This window comes from Orcinus orca, chromosome 17 (genome assembly GCF_937001465.1).
Source record: "Orcinus orca chromosome 17, mOrcOrc1.1, whole genome shotgun sequence".
In the NCBI taxonomy this organism is placed as follows: domain Eukaryota; kingdom Metazoa; phylum Chordata; class Mammalia; order Artiodactyla; family Delphinidae; genus Orcinus; species Orcinus orca.
In genome coordinates this window covers 83,157,109-83,182,357 of record NC_064575.1, presented here as the reverse complement: position 1 = coordinate 83,182,357, position 25,249 = coordinate 83,157,109, and the positions used below count along the sequence as shown (strand labels likewise).

General features: G+C 49.6%; 1 protein-coding gene across 7 annotated transcripts in view; it reads left to right on the top strand.

The window, feature by feature from the left end:
- The window catches only part of COL22A1 (collagen type XXII alpha 1 chain), a 261,252-nt gene that overhangs the window by 183,996 nt on the left and 52,007 nt on the right, over positions 1 to 25,249 (top strand). For 6 of the 7 annotated variants that reach the window (XR_007472957.1, XM_049700887.1, XM_004265300.3 and 3 more), the window contains 5 exons: positions 5,992 to 6,069; positions 14,146 to 14,181; positions 15,097 to 15,150; positions 16,390 to 16,434; positions 20,738 to 20,785. Coding sequence is in view for 6 of the 7 variants with exons in the window: in XM_049700887.1 (XP_049556844.1) it covers positions 5,992 to 6,069; positions 14,146 to 14,181; positions 15,097 to 15,150; positions 16,390 to 16,434; positions 20,738 to 20,785 (261 nt within the window). In the remaining variant the exon portion in view is untranslated. The remainder of the gene's footprint in view (positions 1 to 5,991; positions 6,070 to 14,145; positions 14,182 to 15,096; positions 15,151 to 16,389; positions 16,435 to 20,737; positions 20,786 to 25,249) is intronic. The other variant, XM_049700886.1, reaches the window with a different exon arrangement.

Sequence of the window (25,249 nt, the reverse complement as noted above, 5' to 3'; positions counted from 1 at the left end):
AATTACTGGATAATTATGATATTTTTATCCACTTACATATATTTATGAAAACAGTATTAAAAATTCTTTTTATGTGCCTTTGGTGTCATGGCCCGTCATCCCTAGACCCGCTTTCTGAATCAACTAGCACTTTCCCAGATCAGGTCACCATCCACCCCAGTCAAGTTCTTGAAGATGTAACACATTGGGAACCCGTACATGCTGCTCTTACTGGAATTTTTATCTCAAGGCCCAGATACCCATTGTTTTCTTTTTATTCCTTTTATTCTGTAGTTGTGTCTTTGGGATCTGAGGAACATAACCGCAGAGTATGTTGTATTTATTATATGTAAAAGGCTTGTTTACAGTAATAACCAGAACATGGAATTTGAGGCCTCAGGAATAACTGCTGTGTCTACGTTCAACTTTCTTGCTTCATGATTTTTTCTGCTATTTAGGCAGGTGACCTCTGTAATTGTACTAAGCTTGCACTGATTGAGGTCATAGTAGGCTAACGTGCATTCCCCTAATAGTGATTTTGTAGTTCATGATCAAAGGGGAAAAAAATGAGAGAGTCCTTTGAGTGATCTGAGCAAATATTTGGCAACTCCCCAGTTTCTGAAGAAGAAAACAATTGGAAACAACTTTGCCTGAATTTGAGGGCGTGTAAGATAGTTCCTTGTGCCTGGAACAGTGGGAGTGTATAGAAAGGAGCAGGAAGCAGGACCAGATTCTGGAGGCCCTATGAATTAACAGCCAACTGAAGGCATGTCTCCGAGGTTCCGCTGTGATGCTGTGAGCCCAGTGTCTGACTGGCAGTGCTCCTGTGCTCTCAATTTCCCCCCTAGAGGAGGACCTTCAGGACCTGGAAGGAAGGCAAGGGCACCGGAAAGGGCACCAGAAATGGGAGATGGGGAAGATGGCTTAAAAGGTCCTTTTCTCTGTGATATTTCTGAGGTTGATGAAATCTTTCTCCCAGGCAGTTTGGGGAAAAATGATATAATGCAAATAAAAATAGTTGTCTACCTCTGCTTGTCACAGGTACATGCTCTGTAGATGTTAGTGACTTTATCATTAGATCGCCCTGTGGAGTCTGCTTCACGGTTGCAGCACGAAGGTGGGGAACCTGTAGGCAAGTTGCTGGAGAGCCCAAGTGGAAGTGGGAGAGGCAGCAGTGAGGAGTAGAGAGGAAGGCTGAGACCCCGGGGTGTGAGGAGTGCAGGGGCCTTGCCCTGGGGTCCAGTGGACCAGCCAGTTTCAACTCCACGGGACCCACGGTAAGTCGTGCCGTCCCTTTGGCCAAACACATCCTCCTATTTCAAATGTGAGATGTGTAAACAGATGACCCTTTCCGTATTAATATTGTATAATATATATTTGTAAGTTAGAATGTAGTTTAGAATGAAGGTTTCCCTAGTAAGCTGGGAAGGTAAATTGGAATTCAGGTCTTTAGTTGTAGAATGGGGGTCCCACGGGGGGGACCAGGAGGGAGGAAGGGGACACAGAAAGAGAGAGAGAGAGGGAGGAGGGAGCGTTCAGCAGTGTGCCTTGCCCAGGCGCTGTCCCTGGTTCCTGGTGCTGACTGAAAACCCCTGGGGATTTCAGGGTGGGTGCTATAGTGTAGAAGGGTTTTCCTGGGCACCTGCTCAGCCCTTCCTAATTGCTTACAACTGCAGGAAGACTCTTAAAGATGCCTTTCCTTCTCTTGGGTGGACTTATTTCTAGCAAAATGAACAGACTTTGCCTTCACACAGAACTGGGTTAGGATCCCAGCTTAGCTACTTGCGAGACAGATGACTTAAGGGCAAGTGGCTTATTCTTTCACAGACACTCTCCCTTTTCTGTATAAAGGAGTAAAGCATAGTTAACCCCCAAAGGGCTCCTGTGGATAAGTGATCTCACAGCACATAAATGTTCAGTAAATGTCATTCTCCTTCCATGACTTCACACATCTCTTCCCTGAACAGTGTTGAACTGGCCCAGAATGTTTTGCAGCCAAAACAGATACTCCAGTCAGTATTACAGATTACAGCTCACACACCCCTTTTTTCTCAATCAGGAGCCGCCTTGCTTTTGCTGACCGAGCTTTAAGGTCTTTTGCCCTTTTCTTGAAGCCACTTTCTCAAAGTTTCAGTCCATTAAGCGGTGATGTGTAGTTGCTTGGGGTAAATGTTAGCATCACAAAGGGCCATAAACATACCAGGGCCAGGCCTGGCTACCCTGCAGCAGAGATCAATCAGTGTGACTCAGATTCTGGGCTGGGCTGGGAGAGGTCTTTCATCATGTTCCCTCCTGGGTAAAAAGTTGATTTTGGTCAAAAGCAAAATTTAGTACCTGACAAAATGTGAATGATGAGAGGTTCATTCATTCGGGCATTCAGGAATTTGCTATTAAAGGGCTATTCCAGGCCCTACACTGGGCATTGTGGATGCGAAAGCATGTAGAGATTGTACCCAACATAGGGTCTGACTCATTTTTGGTACTTTACAAATATTTGTTGGATTAATGGTTAAAGGAATGAATGGATAGTTTTCTTCTTCTTTTAAGACACACAGGAGTCAGAGGGTCAGACAGACAAAATGGGAGGGCAGTGTGTTAAGATTAATGAAGATGTATTCGAATACCTTCCGGAAGGCAGAGAGGAGGGCAGGCGGAGGTGGGTTTATGGAGATGGAATGATTGGGCTGAGTCTTAATTGGTGGGGAAGTGTTTGGAAGCTGAGAACCTGGATCAGACAACATCCCCACGAGGGGAACAGCTGGTGCCAGAAGCAGGGGTGTGAACAGACCGCATGGAAAAATTCAGATGCCACCGTTGGTGTGATTTAGCTTTCAGTGGTTAGGGTTTTGTGCTGCGCATGAAATAGAGCCTTGGGAAGAAGGGGGAAGCCACGATAAGACAGAAAGTAATAGGAAAAAGATTACATTAACCACTGTGAAGAGAAACTGGGGTGCAAAACAACATGGATATTTCTGACATTTTTGTGTGCTTAGTTTATTTTCTGTCTTCTGATTCGGCTGATAAAATATAATTATATAATACTTGATGTTACATGGTTTCTTACCTTGTAAATGAGTCTACGGAAGATACATGGGAATTTGGCAGAATGTTCTTTTTTTTCCTAATTGATGAGGGTCTTAAGGTGCCAGAGAGGTTATGGCATTTATGCAAAGTCACAGGACCAGGTTGACATTGTTCTATTAGGAACGGAGCTCGGGTGCACTTGCCTGATTTGTGGCAAAGCCTCTCTACAGACACCGGGTTGTGGCGAAGGAAAGTAGTGTTTGTTGCCGGGCCAAGCAAAGAGGATGGGCGGCTAGTGAGACCTGAACCCCTGATGGCTTTCAGACAAGGGTTTAAAAGCAACGGGAAGGTGAGGGTCGTAGGGTGTGTGATCAGCTCGCGGACATTTCTCTCATTGGCTGGTGATGAGGTGACAGGGTGATGTTTGGGAATCTCAGTCATCAGCCTTCTGGTTCCAGCCAGTCTGGGGTCTACATGCTTGTGGTCAGCATCCTCTGGTGGGTGGGCGTCTTCATTTCTGCAGACCAGCTCGAAGGGACGTGTCAGATGGTTACGTATATCCCTTGAGGAGGAACTAGGGGTCCTGAGGCTGTTTTATTGCTCAGCTGTTGTGCGGGTGACCGTAACTTTTCTCGCTTAACCGCTGGTCCTTTGTGTCTGCTTTCTCTCTCTTCCCTAATTGGTAACTGCTTGAGTCTGCTCTTTGGAACTCGGTGAAGGCCAAAGAAGTGAGGACACGACCTGGAGGGGGTTGTACCAGGGAAGGTACAGGGTCCTGTTCAGGTTCAGTCCCGCCTTTTCTTTGATACTCTTCAGTCCTGAGAGAAACGGGCAGGGCAAGAACGGGCATAAAGTTTGGGATAGAGAGGTTGGCCATCAACTCACAGGGGAACTGGATTTTAGGGGAGCTCGGTTTCAGTCCTAAGACTGGACTTGTCATCACCTGACGGCCAGTTTGACGTCTTCTGCCTCATCCTCTCGCTGTCACAATGTGCTGGTGAGGGACGCGGCACTGATCATGTTCATTCGTAGTTCATTACCCTTTTCCCACATTTGCCTTATTTCTTGACTTCCCACCTTCCCCAGGCACACAAATCAGATCTCCTGGCAGTCCCAGGCACCTTGTGCTTCCCAGAATCAGCCATATCATATTATTCTAAAGAAACAGAAGGCACCATCTGGGGCTCTGAAGAGGATTTCTTAGGGACTGTTTACAGAAGCGAGGGCGGGACAGAGGGATGCCGCAGCTCTCAGGACACGTCGCCACCGTCCACCTGGAGGGAGGAGGGAAAGAGACAGTGTTACCAGAGTTTAGTGAGAGGTTTGGATTGTGGTTCATCTCTTTTGTGAGAACTTCACAAGCCCTGTTTCGATTTCTCTTCGAATTTAACACGGAGTATTGAAAATGGGCTCATGATCGAGTCGTCTTTGGTCTTGGAGTCTGGACTGCGGTTTGCAATGAATAAACAACCAACATTAGTTGAACGAGTATATAACTTATCTACTCATCCGAGGAACAGTCATACTGCAAGAAAAACAAATCATCTTGAAGCGTGACTTTTCTTAAAGGTCCAAAATGTACAGTTTTCAAATTGAGATGGTGGTTACAGGCTAAGCTGATGATTAATAGGGTTTTCCCTTAATGCTTAAACACATAAACCTTAATAAAGCAGTGTTGCCTAGCAACGCCAGGTTCTACCTGAAATAAATGTGCTGCACATTATCTCATCGGCTCTTCATAATGACCTCCTAAGGCTGTTTCCATCTGTCATACGAGTTAACTCATCCTGGAGATGTTAAGTGCTTTCAACGGGGTCACCCCCCATTTCAGTATCAGGCTTGGCTGCCGTCTGCTGACCTAACAGAGGTGCACAGTTTCTTACACAAAATCCTGGGGGCCCTATGTGCTTCGGATTGAATTTATTTTGAAATTTAGAAAGGTAATAATTTGCAAGCAACATACATTGCATTTACTGTGGTGTGGGGGGCAGCCCTCCTCATCGTTAATATTGATGTAACAGAAACGTGTAAGTGTCCACGCAAAACGAGATGTGTAAAGACTGTAAATAGCCTGTGTCAGTGCAAGTCGGCTTTGGCTGCCATCTCAGTTAGGATAAGCCCTTGTTCTCAGACGGGGAGGATTTTGAAATTATGCAGAAGAAGGCATGACTGTCTCAGCATCCTTCTACAGCAAGTGGCAAAGCAGAACTTCTTCCCTTTTCTTCTTTCCTTCCCCTCTACTCTTCCGATCAACGTCCAGAATGACAGGCACCTGAGAACAGCAGCAACTACGATGGCCTACGTGCATTGGCTGCTGTACCAGGCGCCCTGTAGGCACGATCCCCTAACAGGCACGGCGTGTGCGGGCCTGGCAGCTCCTGCTGTTACCTGCCCTTCGTAAATGAAGGATTAAAGCTCAGGAAACGTGTCGCTCTCTTAAGCCAGCAGTGACTAAGGCTGAAGGCAGAACTGAAACGTGCACTATATTAACCGCCATGCACAAGGCAAAGGTTACATCTCAGTCGTTCTCCCCGCTCCCACCCCCTGGAAAAGTGACCCACAAAGTGTAGGTACTTGGCAAATTATTGGTGAAATGATGGATTAATGTATTGGTGATGTGGGCATTAAGTTGAAATGTGGGTACATGGTCATGGGTCCAGGATGGGGGCAAGGTGAAGCCTGGAGAAAGCACCGTAAAACTTGGAATTGTGGTCACGTTGGGGGGGTGTCACATTGTTATAATCACATCTGGAGCCATGGTCAGCCCTGAAAGGGGCATGGTCACGGTCAGTGGCTGTGGTCCACGGGTGTTGGACTGGGTGGGATGATGGCAGCTTGCATGAACTTCAGGGGGCGCTCGGAATCCGGGTTGGGGCAGAAGTGCTGGCTGGAGAGTGTGGTCGGACGGTGGGAGGGGCGTAATTCTCCTGCACCCTGGCACTCTCTTGCCCAGAGCTGACCTCTTCACCTTGTGTTTTCTCTTTCCAGGGGGACCGTGGTGCACCTGGGATCCCCGGCTCTCCTGGCAACCATGGAGACCCAGGCATTGGGGTCACTGGCCCTCCTGTGAGTCCTTACCCACCCAGCACACCCTTGCTCCCTGGCACACAGCCAGCCCCTGCTGGCTCCCAGGGGACCTGCTGCTCAGGCCCTGCAGCAGGGACACGCCTTTCCCGACTAATCTGGTAGTGGGTCGTTGATGCCTGGGCTGGCCAGGCTGTAGGTCTGTCCACTGTGACTGACACTGTTTCTAAAACTTGGTGTATTTCTTATAGGAATAAGGCTTTTCTGGGGAGACCAAGACTTGTCTCATTCAAAGAGGAGTGAGAGAACAAAACTCACTAAAAAATAAAAAGGAAAAAACAGTGCTCACTGGCCAGACTTTGCAAAAACTGAGGTATAGCCAGTGAACGTGAATTGGTTGGGAAAGGAGTGTGATGTGGAAGAAACAGCATGCTTTCATGTATTTCAGGCAAAAATGAGTTCATTACCCCTCTTCCTCCAATTAACGTACAGGTGAGAACGTAAGTGGAGTCAAGAAGGTTTTTATCTCCAAAATAAAATCTAGGAAGTGGTCTTTGGATTGGTGGTTTTGATGAATAATTCACATCAGTCTCCTGGGTGTGAGCTGGCAGGCTCCCTGGAGGTGGTGACTGTAAGAACCGTAAAACCTTTGAGCTGTGAGAGGTCATGAGTATCCATGACCCCCAGGCCCCATCCCAGTTGAGGATTGCCGTGAGCGTCTCCAGCCAGCATACCCCGGAGACCTCCAGGAATAGGAGACACTGCTTTCAAAGCTCGTCCATCTGGGTTTGATGTTTGGACAGTTATTTCTGTAGAGAACAGACATCTTTTAGGAATTTCTTTCCAGAGAGTGTAGGATTACGCTTGTCTCTATCTTCTACCGCTGCTTCTAATTCTTCCCTTTGTACCACAAAGAGCCCGCCTCCCCCCCTCCAGCCCCACCCCTGTTACTGAATGATGACTTTCAGAACTGAAGACCAGTTTTCAATCCTGGGGTTTTATCTTCTGTTTAGTCCCTTCTTTGCTAAGGACACAGTACCTGAGTCATGCGCCTTGCATTTGCTGGTTTTTGGGCAGCCACGTTGTCTCAGTCTGTTTGGGCTGCTGTAACAAAAATTCCTTAGACTGGGTGGCTTAAACACAGCAGAAATTTACTTTCCACGGTACTAGAGGCTAAGAAGTCCGAGGTCAAGGTGCTGGCGGATCCAGTGTCTGGTGAGGGCCCGCTTTCTGGTTCATAGATGACTGTTTTTTGTATGTCCTCATGTGGTGGGTGGAAGGCGTCAGGGGGTTTTCTGAAGTTTCTTTAGAAAGACTAATTCCATTCATAAGGCCTTCACCCTCGTGACCTAATCACCCCAAACCCCTATTTCCAAATACCATCGCACTGGGGGTTAAGGTTTCTATGTATGAATTTTGGGGAGACGCGAACAATCAGTCTGTAGCACTTGTCTCACTGTTATTTAAAGGAAGCTCCAGTACCCAGTGGTTTTCAGATACTGTCGCTAAGCCTCTTAATATCCAAACTGTGCTTGTATCAGTGTTGATATTGTTGGGATCATTATTATCTTAACCCAGAAGCACAGTCTAGCTTCACCCCCGTTCAATGTAATCTGAATGTAAACTGGAGCAGTCCATGACCCGGTCTCTGCTTGGTTTTGCATTCAAGAACTAAAGTGATCCCATTCATTCCTCATCTGTCTCTCAAAGAATTTGAGAGGAAATCCCGTGTATCACCCACAGTGCCACTTGTTAAATTAAAACCCCCTTTTCTCCCCCCGGTGGTGCTCTTACACCCCAGGGCTGGTCTTGGGCCTCTCACTTTGTCCCTGAAATTCCCGGGGCCCTCTCTTCTCTGACCACCCCCCTCCCAAGTGCGCCTCGTACCAGAAATGACCACGTCACTTCCACTCCAGCCCCCAGCAACGGGGCGACCTTCAAGGTGGTAGGAAGACCAGTGGCCTTGTGTCTTCCTAAAGGTCCCCGGAAACCAGGGAGAAGGCAGGTGGTATCCTCTTGGAAATGTCCAGTTTTAGTCTGTTTTTCTTAGAAGAGATTCTCCACTAAAATTTCTGATGAACAAAACCCTCTATTACATCCGTTTTATCTTTTGTCTTTGGCTGTTTTTTTTCATCTGCTGGTAGCCAGGAGGAACAACGTGGCAGAAGGTGTACTGAAGAGACAGCGCTCAGGCTTCCTTCCTTCTGAAATCCCGCTTTTCACGGGGCCTGCTCTGTTAGAATTAGGATTCTGAATCATGCAGGAATTAGCCCCTTAGGAGAGAAACGGACTGAAAGAGGAACCGCAGGGCTGTAAGCTGGGTGGTCCCTCTGTCATTTCACGGGTCTTTCCATGCCCCGTCCGCTCCCCAGGATTCATCATATCAAGCCCTTAATCAGAAAGCCAGGCAGCAGAGGCGGGCGCTCCTCGCCCCACCTCCCGCTTCAGAGCCATGAAATCTCCCGGGAAATACGTTACTACCCCAGTGATTCCACCTGAAAGGTAATTGGCTGCTTCCAGCCAAGAGGCTGAAAATCAACTATGCAGTGTCCTCCCTCCGCTTCCGTGGTGGGGGCAGCGCTACTGAATTTTCATGAATTCTGTCTCTGGCTGACGCTCCTTCCTAATGGCCTGGCTGTCGGTAATGAGGGCTCAGGGGTGTGTTGAGAGCGGGTGTGCGGAGAAGGTGGAGAAGGGGTGCCGACAGGCTGTGAGTTCGTCCCTCACACGCCTGTGCTTTACAGGAGCCCTGCCACTGGCTGAGTGGTCCATATGTGGTCCTGTGCTGAGTCCAGAAGCGTCTGCATCCTCAGCCCTTCAGTCCCCTGAAAGTTGGTTTATCCCTTGGTGAAGGCTGGGATTCTGCAGAAGCATCTCCTGAGAAGAGGATTCAAGGGCAAGGAGTTTATTTGGGAAGTTGTCTCAGAAATCACCCCTTAGGGAGTGGCAGCCTCCGCTGACAAGCCCTTGGAGACTGGGGTACGGCTGCAGAGCTGTTCTTCGAAAAGGGCGGCAGAGCCGGGGTGTTTGCATACCGACTCCCGTTGGGCATTGGTGGAAGGCTCCTCCCGGGGAGCTGCCCTGCACTCGGGGTGAGCCTCCCCTTACGGCTGCAGACGCCCCCGGGGCAGGCACCTTCAGCGAGGAGCTGCCAGGTGGGTGCGTGCCCAGGGGATTTGGAGAGAGGTCCTGAAGGTGCCTGCTTCGTCAGTGTTTTCCAGGTAAACAGTCTGAGGCTCAGAAAGTGAGGTGACTTGGCCAGTGTCACGCAGCTGGGCCAGGGCCAAGGCCAGGGTGCCGATCACTGCCACATCCTCCAAAGCCAGTTCTCTTCCTCCGCTTCAGCTCTCCTGTGGCTTTGGCAGGATGGGCAGGGTTGTTCGCTTCCATTACGTGCTCATGTGAAGGCTGGACTCTTCTCGTCCTTCCTTCCATGGCGCTGAGCTCCAGGGCCTTCGGCGTCCAGGAGCAGCGCTGACCCCTGGAAGGAGCCCGGGACCTTCTCTGCCGACGTCTCTGCACATCGTGGGCGGGGGGTGGATGGGGAGGCAGTTGTTTGGAGTCTTGGCTTCTCCCTTCAAGACATTAACCAAAAAAATCCCTTTGATCCTCAGGTTGCCTCTGGTCTTCCTTTTGCAGCGTCTGAGGGCAGATCAAGGTGTTGCTGAAGCTCGCTGAGCCTCGGAGCCCGAGGTCTGCAAGGGCGGGGTTCCCGCCGGCAGCCCGCACCCCAAGCCTCCGTGCTGAGCAGTAGTTTCCTTACGAATCAGGGGTGCTGGGCAGATTACAATGTGGTAGTATTGGTAATAACACTTGGAACCTTGCCTTGGACTTTCTTCTCAGACGTCTTTCTCAGCCTTCGCTGGCTGAAATTGCGCCTCTGGTCTCTACATCTTCAGTTTTCCCTCTCTGGAGTCACTTGTTCTGACGCCTGTTTGCCCAGGCGCTGAGGGTCACATACAAAGAAAACTAGTTCAACAGCCCTTAATAGCCCAACAGTGTGATGGGGAAAAGGAAGCATGGAGCTGATTGTGTGCAAAAACATACGTCACGTGTCCTAACTGGTAGGTTCTTTTTTTTTCTTCTGCTCCCCCTCCTCTAGGGAGTAATATAATAAGAACAGAAATGAAAGCCACTAAAAGCTAGAGCAGTCATAACCACAGCTCACGTGGCCTGCCTACTGGCAGGGTCCGGCGTGAGCAGGGCACCCATGCCCATTCTCTCATTTATCTCGTGGACAACTTCTCATCCAATCCTCCCAGCCACCCTTCCAGGCAGATCTTGTTCTCCCTTTCATTTTACAAATAAAGGAAACCACTTAAGAGATGTGACACTTGCCTGAAGCCACAGTTAGGATGTGGTAGAACTGGGATTGGATGCCAGCATTCCAGCTCCAAGCAGATGCCCAAGCAGGGCAGTGGTAGAACAGAAGTTCACATTTACATTGTCCTTTCCTGTGCCAGCGTCTTCTCACGTACGTTACCGCTTCCGAACTATTGACCTGCAAGTCTAGCCGTTGTTTCTGTTCATATGTCGTATCTGCTGGTTTAGTCCAATTCCTTTGGTTCTAAGAACCACAGAGCCACTCCTGTTGTCCCGGAGTTAGGCTGGCCTGTGGCCCCTCGAAACAACCACGTACAGCCAGCTAGCCCCATCTGCCCGGCTGCTACTTGGGGACACCAGGCATTTCTTGAGAGGTACCTCAAAGCCGACACTCAGGACAGGCTCTGCAGGGCTTCATTCCCGGCCACGCGCTCTCGTCTTGCACTGTGCGCAGAGCAAGGTCCTGTGCGCAGAGCAGGGTCCCGTGGGCAGAAGAGGAGGGCTTGGGGAGGGTCCCTACCGACAACGCACCACCCCAGACCCCAGGGCTCCCTGTATAACCAGGAGCTGAATATCCCAATCTTGGCTTTTTAGATTAAAGTCTCAGGGGATTCTTCTCTTGATGGAAAAAAAAAAAAAGGTTTTAAATAAATTTCTACTCTCACTTCTGGTTGAAAACTCTCCTTTCTAATCTCAGCAAGGCTTTCTGTTGTTCCTAATAATAATTCCTAAGGCATGCTGAGCACTTATACAACAGGCCAGGCTCCGCTGGGAGGCCCTTTACGTGCACTACCCTCCTCAGTCTTTGTAGTGGTTCTGTGAGCCTGAACTATGATTGTTTCCAGCTTACAGATGAGGAAACTGAGGCTTAGAGAGGTTCAGACAGTGCGCCTGGCTCACTGGGCTGATGAAAGGCAAGCCCAGCACTTAGCCTGGTACCCATGAGCCCTTCAGATAAGAGATGATGGAGAATGAAATGAGTGTGTTTTCAAATAGATATCTATGGGAGGGAGGGAGAGGGGATCAGATTTCAAATTTATATAAATATAAATGGCAATATTTTAATTGATGAGACAAGATTTATTGTTTGGTCTCGAACTTCCCACCGTCTGGACTTTGCTCACAGAACAGTTTAGCACTACTCTGTCCCTGTGTTTCCTGTACACCCGTACCTGGGCGGCGAGGCTGGAGCAGATTCAGGTTTGATCTTTCTGGCAAGACTGCCATCAGGAGGCGTGTGATGTCCAGTGGTGTCTTTGCTGTGACATTCACACCCTTTGATAGCCAAGGTGTAGATCAGTTAGCACATCAGGGCTTGCAAATTGGTGCTATTCTAGTTCCATCAGTTCTTTTTTATGTGTTAGCTAGGATACTTCTGTGTGGAGAGATGTTCCCTCATTTACATTCGGATACCCAGTGGAACAGCTCACGTGGAAGACAGAATATAAATGCTTTCCCTTTAATCATTTTCAATAACGACTTGGTTCCCTGGCATCTTGCAAAGATGATCAATGAGGTGTTTTTGTGTTTTATCAATAGTTTTGAACCCGTGGATTTAAACACATTTGACTTGTTTTAATATATTGCAGTTATTCTTCCTTTCACTGTTCAAATGGTCTTATTTGATGCAAATAGGAGACTATGCAAGTTGACCCTCCAGTCTTCGGTAGTTTCCTTGCTCTTTGGAATGACAGGATGTTCCAGATTTGTCCGTACTCCTCACCCAGATCTGGGATCAGTCATTTCTACAAGGAGCTGGAGTTCCTTTTAGTGGAAAAATGGTGTCAAAGGCCAAAATATGTATTTTGGGTAAAGTGACTCTTGAACAAACCCATCAGAGGGCGCAATCTCGGAAAAGAGGGTCATTATTGTTGAACACGTGTTTAGGCTTCAGATTTAGGAGTGACATTGGGAAGTCATGATACAATCCCTCCTCCACAGCATACTTTTCTATTTCTTAAAAGTATACTAGCAAGATAGCGTGGGAATGCCTGTTATGTGTGGGCCAGGCACCGGTCTGGTTCTCTACTTAGAGGATCTTCTGTTTCTGATCACACAAGGCAAGGTGATCACCTTACTTTGTATTTGTGTTGAGGGGTCTGAAGCTCAGAGAAACTAAGTAACATGTTCAAGGTCAAATGACTAATAACTGATAAAGCTCCGATTTGAAATGAAGACCTTTTTGACAACAAAATCCATGCTTCACATGTAGATTTCATATTAAATGATGGGAGAGAGGAATTCGGAGCTTAGTCTAATGAACAAGTCAGATGCTTGAGGTGGATCATGGAGTTTAATTTGGAAACAAAAGGTGCCTCTGAAATCTGACAGCATTCCCCAGGCCAGTAATATACTGTCCCTAAGCCCTTTCCTTGAAGAATAAGTGTGCAGTCTCAGTAAGGAACTACTTTGAAAGGAACGAAATTCGGATGTGTATATATTGGTCCATGTGTACCATTGACCTACAGCTTGACAGAGCAGTGAGAGCTAATGAAGGGAGAATGACCTGTGAGTCAGGTAGACCCCAGGTGGGATCCTGAGTCCATTGTCTTACCTGCCCGACTTGCCCTCTTGGCCTAGGCCTCTGGAGATGTCCCCTCCTTCCTTTAGTGCTCAATTCTGCACTTAAAATGCTTACTTTATTTTATCAGGCAGTTCTGGGAACTATTTGGTGGGCAGGCTTTTAGGTTACCTGGTCTGTCATACTGCCAGAAACCTGTGCCTCTGAGTGAAGTCTCTTCTCCCTCTTGGGATATCTCGGAAGTTCTCATGGGCACTGCTGCAGGTATGCACAGGTGCACGGAACCGAGAACAGGCGGTAGGACTCAACCCACCTGGCGAGTGACTCCCGATGTGGCTTGGGCTGGTTCTTTGTCTCTTCTGGGCCTTAGTTTGATCGTCAATGGAAAGGATGATAACACGTGATTTTCCGGTTCTCCTCATAGAATAAAATGTTAATTTTAGCAGAGTGCCGTGTGCTGTGGTCTGCTGCGTCCTGACCACACCCGGGGCCGTGCTGAGCACTGGCAAGAGCGTGCCGAGCGCCCCCAAGACAGCACGCAGTCCTTTCAGTAGAGAGGACAGACGGGCCCCGAAGCGATGACAGCACTAGGCCACATGTCTGTGATGGGATGCACCCAGGGGCTGGGGACCACTTCTAACGAGCCTCCTGGGAGAAGCCAGGGAAGATTTCCGAGGGTGCTGACATCTAAACTGAGAACCAGCGTGTGGCAAGAACGTGTCCAGGCAGAAAGGCAGGGCAGAGCCTTCTCAGGGCTGAGGGGCAGCTCTGCTCACTGCAGGAACTGAAAGTAGACACTAATGCCTCGAGCAAGGGACGCATCTTCAGTGCAACATCGGAAGCCAGATTCTAGGCTGGTCACACTCGCAGGATGGGAGACCCGTGTGGGGGGGGGGGCGGGGGGGATTCTGGCTCTGGATGTACCCGCCCCCCCAAGGCCTGTGCTGCCCAAGCAGGAAGGGGGCACAGCACGAGGATGCTGGGATGCTGGTTCCACTCCACACCAGAGCTAGAGATGGGCTCAAGTGTCAGACATCCAGTGGGTGCCAGGATGGGGTGGCACTAGTTCAGTGGCAAATGGAGAAGGCTCCAGGAAGATTCCCACGTGCAATGATAGTGGGTGGTATGAGAGGGTGTGACACTATGTCTTAAAGATGGGGGAAGTCAGCTCCTCCTTTCAGGACAGTTAAAGACCTAGCTTAGAAATAAACACCACAGCATGTTTAAATAAACATTTCACTTCTGGTTAGCTTATTTGTTTGTTTGTTTCTTAGGGCCCCTCTGGACCACCAGGAGAAAAAGGACCTCAGGTACAGTATGATTTAAATAGAGGGCTGGGTTTTGATGGGAGAAATTATGCGATCAAAGCAATTTCAAATTGCAGAGGCCAGAAAATACAATAGTTTCAAAAAATCTTTAATGTTAAACAGTGCGAACTCTCCAAGGTGTAAGCACTGACCTATGGAATGGTGGAGTAAGAGGGATTGGGGCGTTGCCCAGTGCAGTGAACGCGGTGATGGTGATCGTTGGCCAGACTGACGCTGCCTTTGCCTTCTGCTGTCTCTGCTTCCCAAAAGGACAGCCATGGTTAAACAAATTTAATCACATTGCCAGAGGAACTAATTTTGAATCCTGGCTTCACACCCCCGGCCACATAGCCCTGAGCAAGTGAGGGCTCTCTCTTAATCTGTAAGGTGGGTGGAAGACACAGGAAAATTCCTACAGGAAGTGAGATCCATCACGAGAGATGATTTGTGCTGATTCCTGATAGTGTCTAGAAATTTTCATCAGAGTGGGAATGACTTTCCAATAACAAATAGTAATGGTCACCTGAGTGCTGGGCTCTGAGCTGGGCCTCTTATAGGGCAATCTACCCAGCTGGCCAGCACCCGGGGCTGGTTACCCACACGGCACCCGGGGTGAGCTCAGGCCCGTCTCACTGCGGGAGCTGCCCTGTCCACTCAAGAAAGGGGCCTGCAAAGGGGGCCTGGGCAGTCAGGCTCACGGGGAAGACTTTCCGGGCATCCTTTCTGTGTGTATTTAATGCATCCACCTCCACGAGCGCAGTGAAATGCGTAAGCTCTGAGAAGGCGGCTCTCAGGCACCCACGTTCCACCAGAGAGTCCTCAGAGCACCAGGCCTTCTATACAAGGAGAACCAACCCGAGGAAAGGGGGGCCTTATTTTCCTTAAACTGTGGGTGGGATGTCTTTTCTTTTTCTTCAGGGATCTCGAGGCCCACCTGGATTCCCCGGCCCCCAGGGACCAGCTGGCCAAGACGTAAGTAAAGGCAAGGGGTGCCGGCTCTGTCTCCCGAACCCTTCTCCAGCCTCTCCCTGCCTCCCTTGACCAGGATGCCCCCATGGGAGCTGGTCATCTTCACTAGTCTCCCCTCCCCCATGAACATTTTGTATGTTTTGCTCCTCAATTCCCTGTGCCCTGTAAGCTTGCATTGTCTAGTTTCACTTCTTTGGCTTTTGTGTGATGCTTTCAGAAACTTGTAAGCTCCGGTTATCCCACGCAACGCCTCCTGTTGTTGTGTCAATTTTCTTTTGTACCTAGCTGGTCAGTTCTGCTCAGATCAGGTATCGTCTTCTCCATGGACCTGTTCCTAACTCATCCGTGTAATGGCTTTCTCCCTTTAAGGGAATTCTACAGACTTACCTAATACTCTTTGAGGCTGTATCTCTTCCCACTTTGTGACAGTGATAACCGTCTCTTATCTCTGTGATCTGACTTTCATTCAGATAGATCTGAGCTCCAAGAAGGTGGGAACCATGTGTCTTATGCATCTCTAGGTCCTTGATGCTTAACAGGGTGACAGGCACGTAGATGTTACTCGATACAGACTTACTGACCAAATGGATAAAAGACAACCATGAGTTCTTGGAGCAGAGGTCTGGCACCGTTAACCAGTAGTGCTTAGACTCGCATCTTTCCATGTCTATAGTTTTGGTTCACTATAAGCAGGAACAATAAATCACCCTCCCCTTCCCTTCCTTGGGTTCTGTTTCAGAGAAGAAAGTTACCCTCTCATTCCTGTCTCCAAATACTTGAATCTATTGTATCTGCTCCACTCTCAGTATTACACCCTTAGAGTCAGTTCCGTAGAAGAGCCTTCTTTTTCAAAGCTGGTCCTTCCTCCTGTGTTTGGAAAAGGATGGCAGAAATTTAAGATAGGGGTGTGTGTGTGTGTGTGCGTGTACACAAACGTGCACACACAGGTACACACTTTGCATGCACGAGTGGTTTTCGGTTCCATGTTTTGGAAAGGAGTTATAGGAGGGGTAGTTTACTGTTTTGAACATTCGGCACAGTTGAGTATTTCCTGAGAAGCTTCGGGTATTCAGCTGAGATTGGAAACTTTGAATTTTTATTGGTGCCAGTCTTCACGGTTGGGTGATTTTTTTTTTCTACTGAGTTACACCCGGCAGATTATAGAGGTTGGGGGAGAGGGTGTGCAGGGTGGGTCAGGATTATGTGCTTAGCAGAACTAATGTCCTTTCTCTCTTCTCTTAGGGTGTACCTGGAAACCCAGGAGCAAGAGGGCCTCCTGGCAAGCCGGTATGTACGTCATCTACCTGTTCTGGACGAGTCTTGATCATCAGTCAGGGGTTCGGGCAGAATAGAATGCAGCTCGTATAGCGCAAGAGACTTTAAGGAGGGGCTTTTGACAAAGCTGTGGGCAGAGGGAGCTAAGCAGAGATGCTGTGCCCCCCAGAGGTAAAGCACAGAGGGAAGCCAGCACCACCCTGTGCTTCTCTCCAGAGCCAAGAGAAAGCGAGGCTGGTGGGGAAGATGGGGGCTGTCATTGCGGGTTCAAAGCCACTGCCAGGAAGCCTGGCCAGAGGCAAGGAGGGAGCAGTGCCTCCGCCCCCCACTCCAGTTTCCTAACGTGCCTCTTATTGGTCCAGCTCACCCGAGAGCCAGCAGGCAGGTGAGTCCCCCGACACATCCCCAGGGTGCAGCCTCCCGGGCCTGGAGCAGGACAGAGAAGGATGAATGGTGATTTGGGGGAGAGCAAATGGACAAGAGCCGCACTCACGGCAAGTTCCTCACCGGCCCTTGTCCTGCCCTTTTGTTCAGTAATGTCAGTACCTCCTGGCTTCCCCCCTTTTAGAGTAGAAGAAACTTTCTTTCCTCTCTCACAGCGAGAGCAGGTTGAGCGGAAATGGACAGTCCTGAGCGTCTGGTCCTGGGCTGTATATCCTCATTTTAGCCCAAGGCTCCTGCAGGCTTCCTTCGTGTGCAGTATAGTCACCTTCTGGGGAACCGCCTCCCAATTAAGTTACCAATGCCAGAGAAGCCCCAAAGGCTTAGCCAGTTAACCAGGCCCCGAGTGGGCCCTCCAGGGAAGGAGCAGTGAGGATGAGCAGGTCTGGGTGAGTGGGGCGACAGCTGTGAAGACACAGGAGAAATGAGTCCATCAGAAGGTACCACCCAAGATGGAGGAACCAGTGGCAGCTGCAACTGGGGAATCTCAGGCCTCAGGGCTGGTGTCAGACTCCAGTAAGCTCCCCTGGGCAGGAGCTTCCCCTCAGGATGGGTCGGAGAGGCCATCTTTCTCCTCTCTGAGCCTGACCTGCTACAAGTTTCAGGCAAGGACCCCAGGCCTGGAGGCCCCTGAGGGCGTGGGCATCTGTTCCTGACTTACCCGGGCTGCTGGGCACAGCAGAGATCTGGAGGGGCACCTGGTCTGCCTAGAAGCGTCCAGGAACTTTTCACTGAAGCCCTGCCAGTGGGATGAGTGAAAAGTCTTGTTGGAGGATAGAGGGAGTCAGACCTATAGCAGCCACCCCAGTACCCAAGTGCAAGTCCCAGGTGAAGTGGGTGAAAGAGTAAGGTTCAGGCCAGAGGCTGAAGGGGGTTCAGATGACCCCTCCCAAATCCAGACCTTGACACCTCTGCAGAGAAAATTACATCAGCAGAGTCCAGCTGACAAGGTGGACTAACTGTGATGTCCACGGGAGGACACCGGCAGAGCAGAGAGAGAGACAGAGAGAGGATGGGTCTCTCTTTGACTACCTTTAAATTCACTGAACACGCTGCCCCCAGGTGGTCCCAAGTACCACTGGGTAGCTGTCGGTCTCTGTGATCTCACTAATCAGATGAGTCATGCTTTCAAGGGTCCCCGATACTCCCCTCTGGTTCAGTGATTCACCAGAAGGACTCCCAGAACTCAGGAAAGCTGTTAGGCTCACGATGGTTGATGGTTTATTACAGATTAAGAGCAGCACAGGGAGGAGACGCACAGTGCAGAGGCCCTGAGAGACAAGGTTCAGGGTTCCAGGTGTCCCCTCCCAGCACTCAGTTTTCCCAGCAGTTGTGTGTAATCAGAGGGCACATGGATGACCATGCGTGCTCTGAAATGCAGCAGGTGTTGCCACTGAGGGACGCTCAGGCAGACCTTGGTGTCCGGGTCTGGCAGGTGTGATGCCTCCCTGGCTGGGCTGGGTTATTCCACCATCTCCAGCCCTCCCACGTGGTCCAAGGACCCCGCCATAGATCACGGTGTTAGCATAAGTTATCTGCCTGGCCCAAGACCCTAGGTAAACAAAGGCACTCTTATCGGGTAGGGCATTCCAAGGACTTAGACGTTATCTCCCAGAAGCCAGCCAGGGCCGGACCTTTGGAATGTGCAGGTTTTGGACAACCCAGGTCTGCTGAGCTAAGCCTTTACTACAGTCATCGTCCCTCAGGGGGTGGAGAGTGGGGCCTACAGTGTTTCTCCAGGGCTGCACTGTCCTGGGAATCCCTCTGTCTAGGCTTGGGTTCTCTGGAAGCAGAGCCTCTGGTGAGGATTCTTGTGCCAACTGATTGAGGTGAAACCTGCCAGGATTGAAGAAAGCAGGGCGTGGTGGGGAAAAGGCAGTCAAAGTTGTGGGCTCAGCTGGAATCTAGGCTCCTTCTGAGCCTACGGGGAGCGAGCAGCCCCGTGGAGCTGGCCCATCTCCAGTCGAGAGGCCGGCCGCTCTCACCTCCATGTCAGCTCTTTATTGACTGTGTAACGTCTCTGTGTGACCTTCCAGCCAGCGTCCTGGCAGCTGGTGGTTGGGCACGCCAGGACGGAAGGAGGGTCTAAGCAGGGCACAGACTATGTCTCCTGTACCCCAGCACTTCCCACTCCTGTTCTCTTATCCCATCAACAACCAATCCTCCAGAGCAAACGTGGCAATCTCTGATGCATCCTGTGTCCACCTTCAGGAGGCCACCACCCCACAACGGCCTTGCTCCTGTGTATTCAGACCTATCTTGTGAGACCCACAGAAATGGACCACAACAGGACATTAACTGAATTATCCCCAAGGCCACGCTGTACCTACACAGAAAACTCACTCCTTGTTCTCCTTTTCTAACTGATGCCCAGCCATGCTGTCTAATAGAGCTCATTCTAACTCTACAAGGGGCTCAAATGACAGCAGAAAAATATTCCAAAGAATACAAGGCCAGCAGTGTGAAAATGTCCCAATTTGAACAATAGGAATCTTAGGTTATTAACTTCCCAGGGGAAAATAATAAGGCGTCAAAATAAAACCCCTCTCCCCCTTTTAAAGCTTTAATTAATGTGGCACAAGCTGGCCTTCCTCCTGAGGGTCGGTCTCAGGTAACTAAGGACGTTCTCGGCTTTGTTCAGCAGATGCAACCCACGTGAGCTCTCCCTGCGGGCTAGTGGTGCCTTCAGAACCTCCAAATCTGAGTCAGTCCTACCCCAATCTCTCTTGGGTGTCCTCTTGAAATAGACCAGAGTGTTGATAGAATACTTGAGCGTTTCAACTCAGAAAACACAGGCATACGGCTAGCCACTGCCGAGATTATCCGATGCAAACGCATACGATGCTGCTGTCACGTGGCTTTCTGCAGCCACAGGATGTGGCAGAAACCCCGTGGGGCCAGGGAGAGGGGGGCAGCCAGGGAAATTGTCTCGTTAGGAGGCTAGACTGGAGTCATAATGCATAAACCCAACGTCAAACTTGATCAGAAGGAATCAGCCGCCACAAGTCCGATTGTGGCCACAGAGAAAACTCTGGAAAATCTGGAGGAAACCCTGCCACCTTCCCTCTGCAGAGCGGATTCTCTGGCACTCCGTTTCCACTGCAAATTTAGAAGTTTGCAAAGTAGCACACCAGTCTCCCAGTTCTTCCCTAAGAATCCCTTCCTCACTTTAGTGTCTGCCTTTAGTTTCCATTTCCTTCCCAGCTTCATGTCCCTTGAGCCCCAGTGTGAACCCAGCCTCTGCTCCGCTTGGGCTCCGGGCTGACCCCAGTCATCACATGCCATGTTCCAGCTCACCGTGGGTTTGAATGTGAAGTCAGTGGCCCACGGACTCCTACACACCTTCAGAGGCTATGTACTTACTCCTGATTTCTGAAATCTTCCTGAAGTTAGAGACTTCCAGCTCATAATGATGAATGAGGCTGAAAAGGCTATTTCACCTACGAAAGCTGAAGAAGTTGCTTTAAAATCATGCTACATTGTGAATGACTGATAGCAACGGCTGCTACCCATCTAGGGAATAAAGGGCCGTCTGCCCCTTTGTCTTCCACAGTACCCATAGGCCCTATTGGTTTTGATGGAAGTGGGGAGGAGAGGCCACGAGGAGAAGAGAAAGGGCCACAAGAAGGAGACCGGGGACCAGAAAGGCCGATGTCAGACTCAGGACTGGCAGCCCGTGCACTCGGGCTGCCACGTCTTTCTGTGGCTCCCAAGCATGGGGCGTAGGCAGGGCGCCTGTCATCCTGTGCCTGGCCCAGCTTCGTCATGTGTTACGGCTTCCATTCTGAAGGCTGCGTGCTGTCTAAAGAAGCGTGGAGTGTGCAGTGTGCATGCGTGTGTGTGTGTCTGTATTTACTGGTTTTTGTTTTGACAGGGCCCCTCTCCACTGCTGTCTCCAGGGGACATAAATCTCTTGGTTAAGGTAAAAGCATGAAATAAATGTGCATGCATTTTGAAAATGGTGATGGGGGATTAGAGATCTCAATAACATGTGCTTTTTTGTCCGAACAACTATGTTATAACATTAACAATGATAGCAGCATTTGTTGAGAACTCACTGTGTGCCAGCAGCGTGCTAAACTCCGCTGCCCAGTGTGCCAGCCGCTGGCCACATGTGTCAATTTCAATGTAAGTTAATTAAAATTAAATGCAATTAGCAGTTCCGGTCCTTGGTCACACTAGCCACATTCCGAGTACTTACTCGCCACCTGTGGCTAGTGGCTATCTTATTGGACAGTGAGATCCCTCATCACAGGAAATCCTCCCAGGCAGTGCTATGCGAAATGCTTCCCACGTGGCTCTTGTTTTATATCCACGATCACTCTCTGATGTTGGTACTACTTACGCTCTTGTTTTGCTTGTTAGAAACCTGAGTCACTGTGAGGGTCAGTGACTTTATGAGACTAGAGCCCACTCCTCACTGATTCCAGAGGCTGACCTTTGACCCCACACAGGAGTGCATCCTGGAGTTCTGAGAGGACGCATGGGCAGAGTCAGACAGGCCGGGTGGGGTTTCTTCTGGGGCGAGGTCCAGAGTGCAGGTGCAGGGCGGTGGAGCCGGCTGCCGGGCACTTAGCCAGACTGAGTCCAGATCAGAGCGCGCGCTGTGCTCGTGGTCCGAACCGCGTGCGCCTTCTCCACGAGCGACAGAAGACGCGAGTTCAGCACAGCTCTGCTGAGATAGGGCACGGAAAGCTGGACGCCCAGGAGCCTGGCCAGGGACCTCGGCGCTTAAAGAGAAGAACTGGGGAAGGCTGTGAGCGAGACAGAGGCAGGATAAGATTTGTGTTTCAGGAAGAGCAGTCCTGCGGCTGTGCGTGTGGAGGACCCTTTGCTGCCTCTGTTCCAAGCTTTTGTCTTAGCTTCGGGTGAAGCTTGGCCTTGGATTTTGTGTGACCACCCTCTCCCTCGCTTCCTGTATTCTAAAAACCACTTGGGAGGTGTCGGAAAATACCTGGTTCTTGCATGAGAGTGAGGGAGGAGAACAAAAGGGAAAAGAAATCCTTCTCAGAAGCTTGGGCCTTTTCATCTCTTTATACGTTGAGATGCCTTGATGGAAAACTATACATTTCATTAGAAAATGAGTAGTAATAGAGCAATCTTTCCTGATTTTCATTAACAAGAGGGAATTTTGTTTTGTTTTTTACAAGGACATGGCAAGAATTCATTATCTATTGATTCCAGCCGTGTTTATTACAGGCGTTTCTGTTCTCGATCATTTTTTCCTAACTGTGTCCCGCTGGAAGGCCCTGGGTTTGCATTGGCCCCTGTCTTCCCCACCCCACAGCCTCACCAAGGATTTCAACCTCAAGGTGTCCCGGTCCTGATGGCAATGATAATAGGGGTGGACGCTGCATGGGTTAATGCTTTACGGCTACAGCATTAAGATAGGTGTTTCGTCAAATCGGTACTTCTTACCTGCTAAAGGATGCAGCTGTGTTCCTCAGAGCACCCAGGAACCGCAGAGAGAATGTGAGCACCTACATTCAGGGAAGCACCTGAGACTCCCTGGCCCTACAGAGCTGTTCTTTGCCTGGAAACCCTGTGGACAAGAGCCTGGGCTCTGTGGGTTTGCCCAGGTCTGTGAAGTCAGCTATCCCAGCAGCTATTATAAAACAGCTCCCTGTTTTATAATCACCTGCTGCCGTCTTGATGATGATCTGGTCCAGGTGGGCTGGCGGCAGGACCCTCTTTTGCTACGAAGGTATCTTTTATAACAGAAAATTTGCCTCATTCTGATAGTTGGAAAACTGCCTGGTTAGAAAGTTTGTCTCCTAAGAGTTCCTGTTTAATGAACTTCCATAGTTGGATCTGTGCCCGGGGAGGTCATCCTCAGGGCCTCTCCATTAGATGATTCCCTGGGATAAATATTACTTCATCTTATCCTCAGCAACAACCCAGTGGGTGGGTACTACTACGTGCTGCATTTTACAGAGCAGGAGATTGGGCACAGGGGGATCAGTCACTTGTTCAAGGCAACAGAGCTGGATGGTGGCAGAGCGAAGACTCAAGCCCAGTGTGACCACCTCCACGTCCTGTGCTCTAGCCCCTCTGCTCTCCGACTTCATCTTTGCATGCATCCGAGCTTCCTGACAGCTACCTGACAAAGGGCAGGTAGTGAGTTTCTTGCCTGTCACCCAGAGATTTGAAATGTAGGCTCCACAACCCTTTGGCAGGAATCTGCAGTGAGGATTCAGGAATCCAGCAAGAACTTGCATGAGATGATCTGGAGGTGAATCCTATGCCGGGCAGAGACTGCAGCACTCCTCCAGTTGTACACATTTGATTGAGCACTTTCTTGATATGCTGTCCCACACCAAATACAGTGACGCAGCCAGCCGGGTCTGCTGAAAGTGTCTCAGGAAAAACGAAGGGGGTGGAGGCGAGAGGGAGTCTGTATTTACAGTTGGAACCCTGCAACGTGCTAGTTGCTTCACACGTGTTATTTCAGTTTCACATCCCTCTCCTAAGGTAGGAGAACAATCCTTATTCACAGATACGGAAATAGACTCAAAGGGACTAAGTGACTTGCCTGAGATGACTCAGTTAAGTGGAAAAGTTGGGAGTCGGTATTGATGATCAGGGGCGTCTGATCTGCCAGGGGGACAAAGCAACAGATTCAGGGAGGAAAATAACAACTGAAACCACAGTGACACATGTAGCAGCTGAAATTCCTGTGCTGTCACTGTGTGCCGGGCATGGCATCAGGCGTTTTTCATCCATTATCTCATGTATTTCTCCCCAGACTCTGAGGTTCTCACCTCACAGATAAGGGACTGAGGCTCGGAGAGGTGAAGCCGTGATCCCAAGTGGGCAGAGGCTTTGGTGTGGTCTGGGCAAAGCCCGTCTAGCCGGAAGCAGAACCCTGGCTAGTGACAGGGAGGGAGAAATTTCCCCCTGTAATCCCTCTGGAGTTCTTGTGGCCAGACTGATAATAAAATTGACACACGACATTAACAGAAGAAAAATAAATACATTTTAATTTGTGCACGTGGAGGTCTCATAGAAATGGGACCTGAGATGTGGCCAAAACAGGCAGCTTTTATACTTTTTGGTTAAAGAAGCAATACATTTGTGAGGAATTGACAGGGCAAGAAACTTAGGCTTTGGGTCCTTAATTAGTGAAGAATCTAAACGGAGCTTGGACTTAGGGTAGTAAATTTAAGGTTTGTTTATACAGGCTTCTCCGCCTTGAAATCCCTGTTTCTGGGGATAAAGTGGTTGTTCTACCTCCAGATGCAGGGAGGGTACTTTTCACATTAGAGGTTTATTTCTTGCTTTCAGGGAGACAGACAGAAGGGCCAGCATCCCTCTTGCACTGGCCATTTGTTACGTATCTTTAGTTCAAAATTATATGCTATTGAGACACTTCGGGGCAGCCCACCCTGGGCCCCAACACTAGTGTCAAGGCATTTCCAGTAGCCCAGGTCAGGAGGAACCAGGGGGCCCAGGTGCGCAGGAGCCAAAGTGAGCATTGGTAGGACAGCAGGTGGGGGGCTGGTCTCGCCCTGTGCTCACTGGATTCCAGGACCTGATCCAGCCCCCTCACTGGCAAGTCTGGGGGCTGCTGGGGGCTGCTCTGGTCATCAGGGCACAATCCTACACAGAATGTGTGACTAAGACACACCCAGGCGGAGTTACCCATGGCACAAATGGAAAAGAAATTGGAAAGTAGTGACATTTTGTATTGTTCAGATACAATTTCTTTATGCTGTGGATCCCGCTGCGAAGAACGGTCCGAATCACTCTTGTACCCACCACATCCAAAAAATCTCATCCTGTGAGCATTGTTGCCATGTTTGACGGCTGTATCTCATTTTAACGAGCTATAGCGAAGGTCTAGGAATCGATGAGATAGATGAGTTCCTCCCAAGCCTGCCACTCTTCCAAACAAAAAACAGCAACTGGAAACAGTATCCTTCAGCTTCTCTCATCTGCCATTTCTTCATGTAGCCCGACATTTGGTATTCCTCACCCTCCAAAAACATTCAACCAGCATCTGAAATCACCAATAAAGGAAGATGGCACTGGGTGCCAGAAGGTCAGTGGCCAGTTGGTTGGTGGTTGGTCGGGTCGGCTGGTTCCCTCATTTATGGAACTCACGCTCTGCGGAAGGTTATTTGCTACAAAGTGGACATACAAAGATAAAGCAACTCTATCTCTGTTCTCGGAGAGCTAACACTTTTTTGCTTGGTGGGGAGGGCTTGGAGCTATGAACAGATCTCCTCAATAGTGAGACAGGTGCTTCCATAGCAGGAATTCCTGGGTCTGTGGGAGCAGGAACACATCCCCAGTGTGAAGCCATCAGGAAGGCTTCCTGGAGTAGGACACTTCCAAAGAAGCTTCGAATATTGAGTAGGAGTAAGTACCTAAAAGGAAGGTGGAC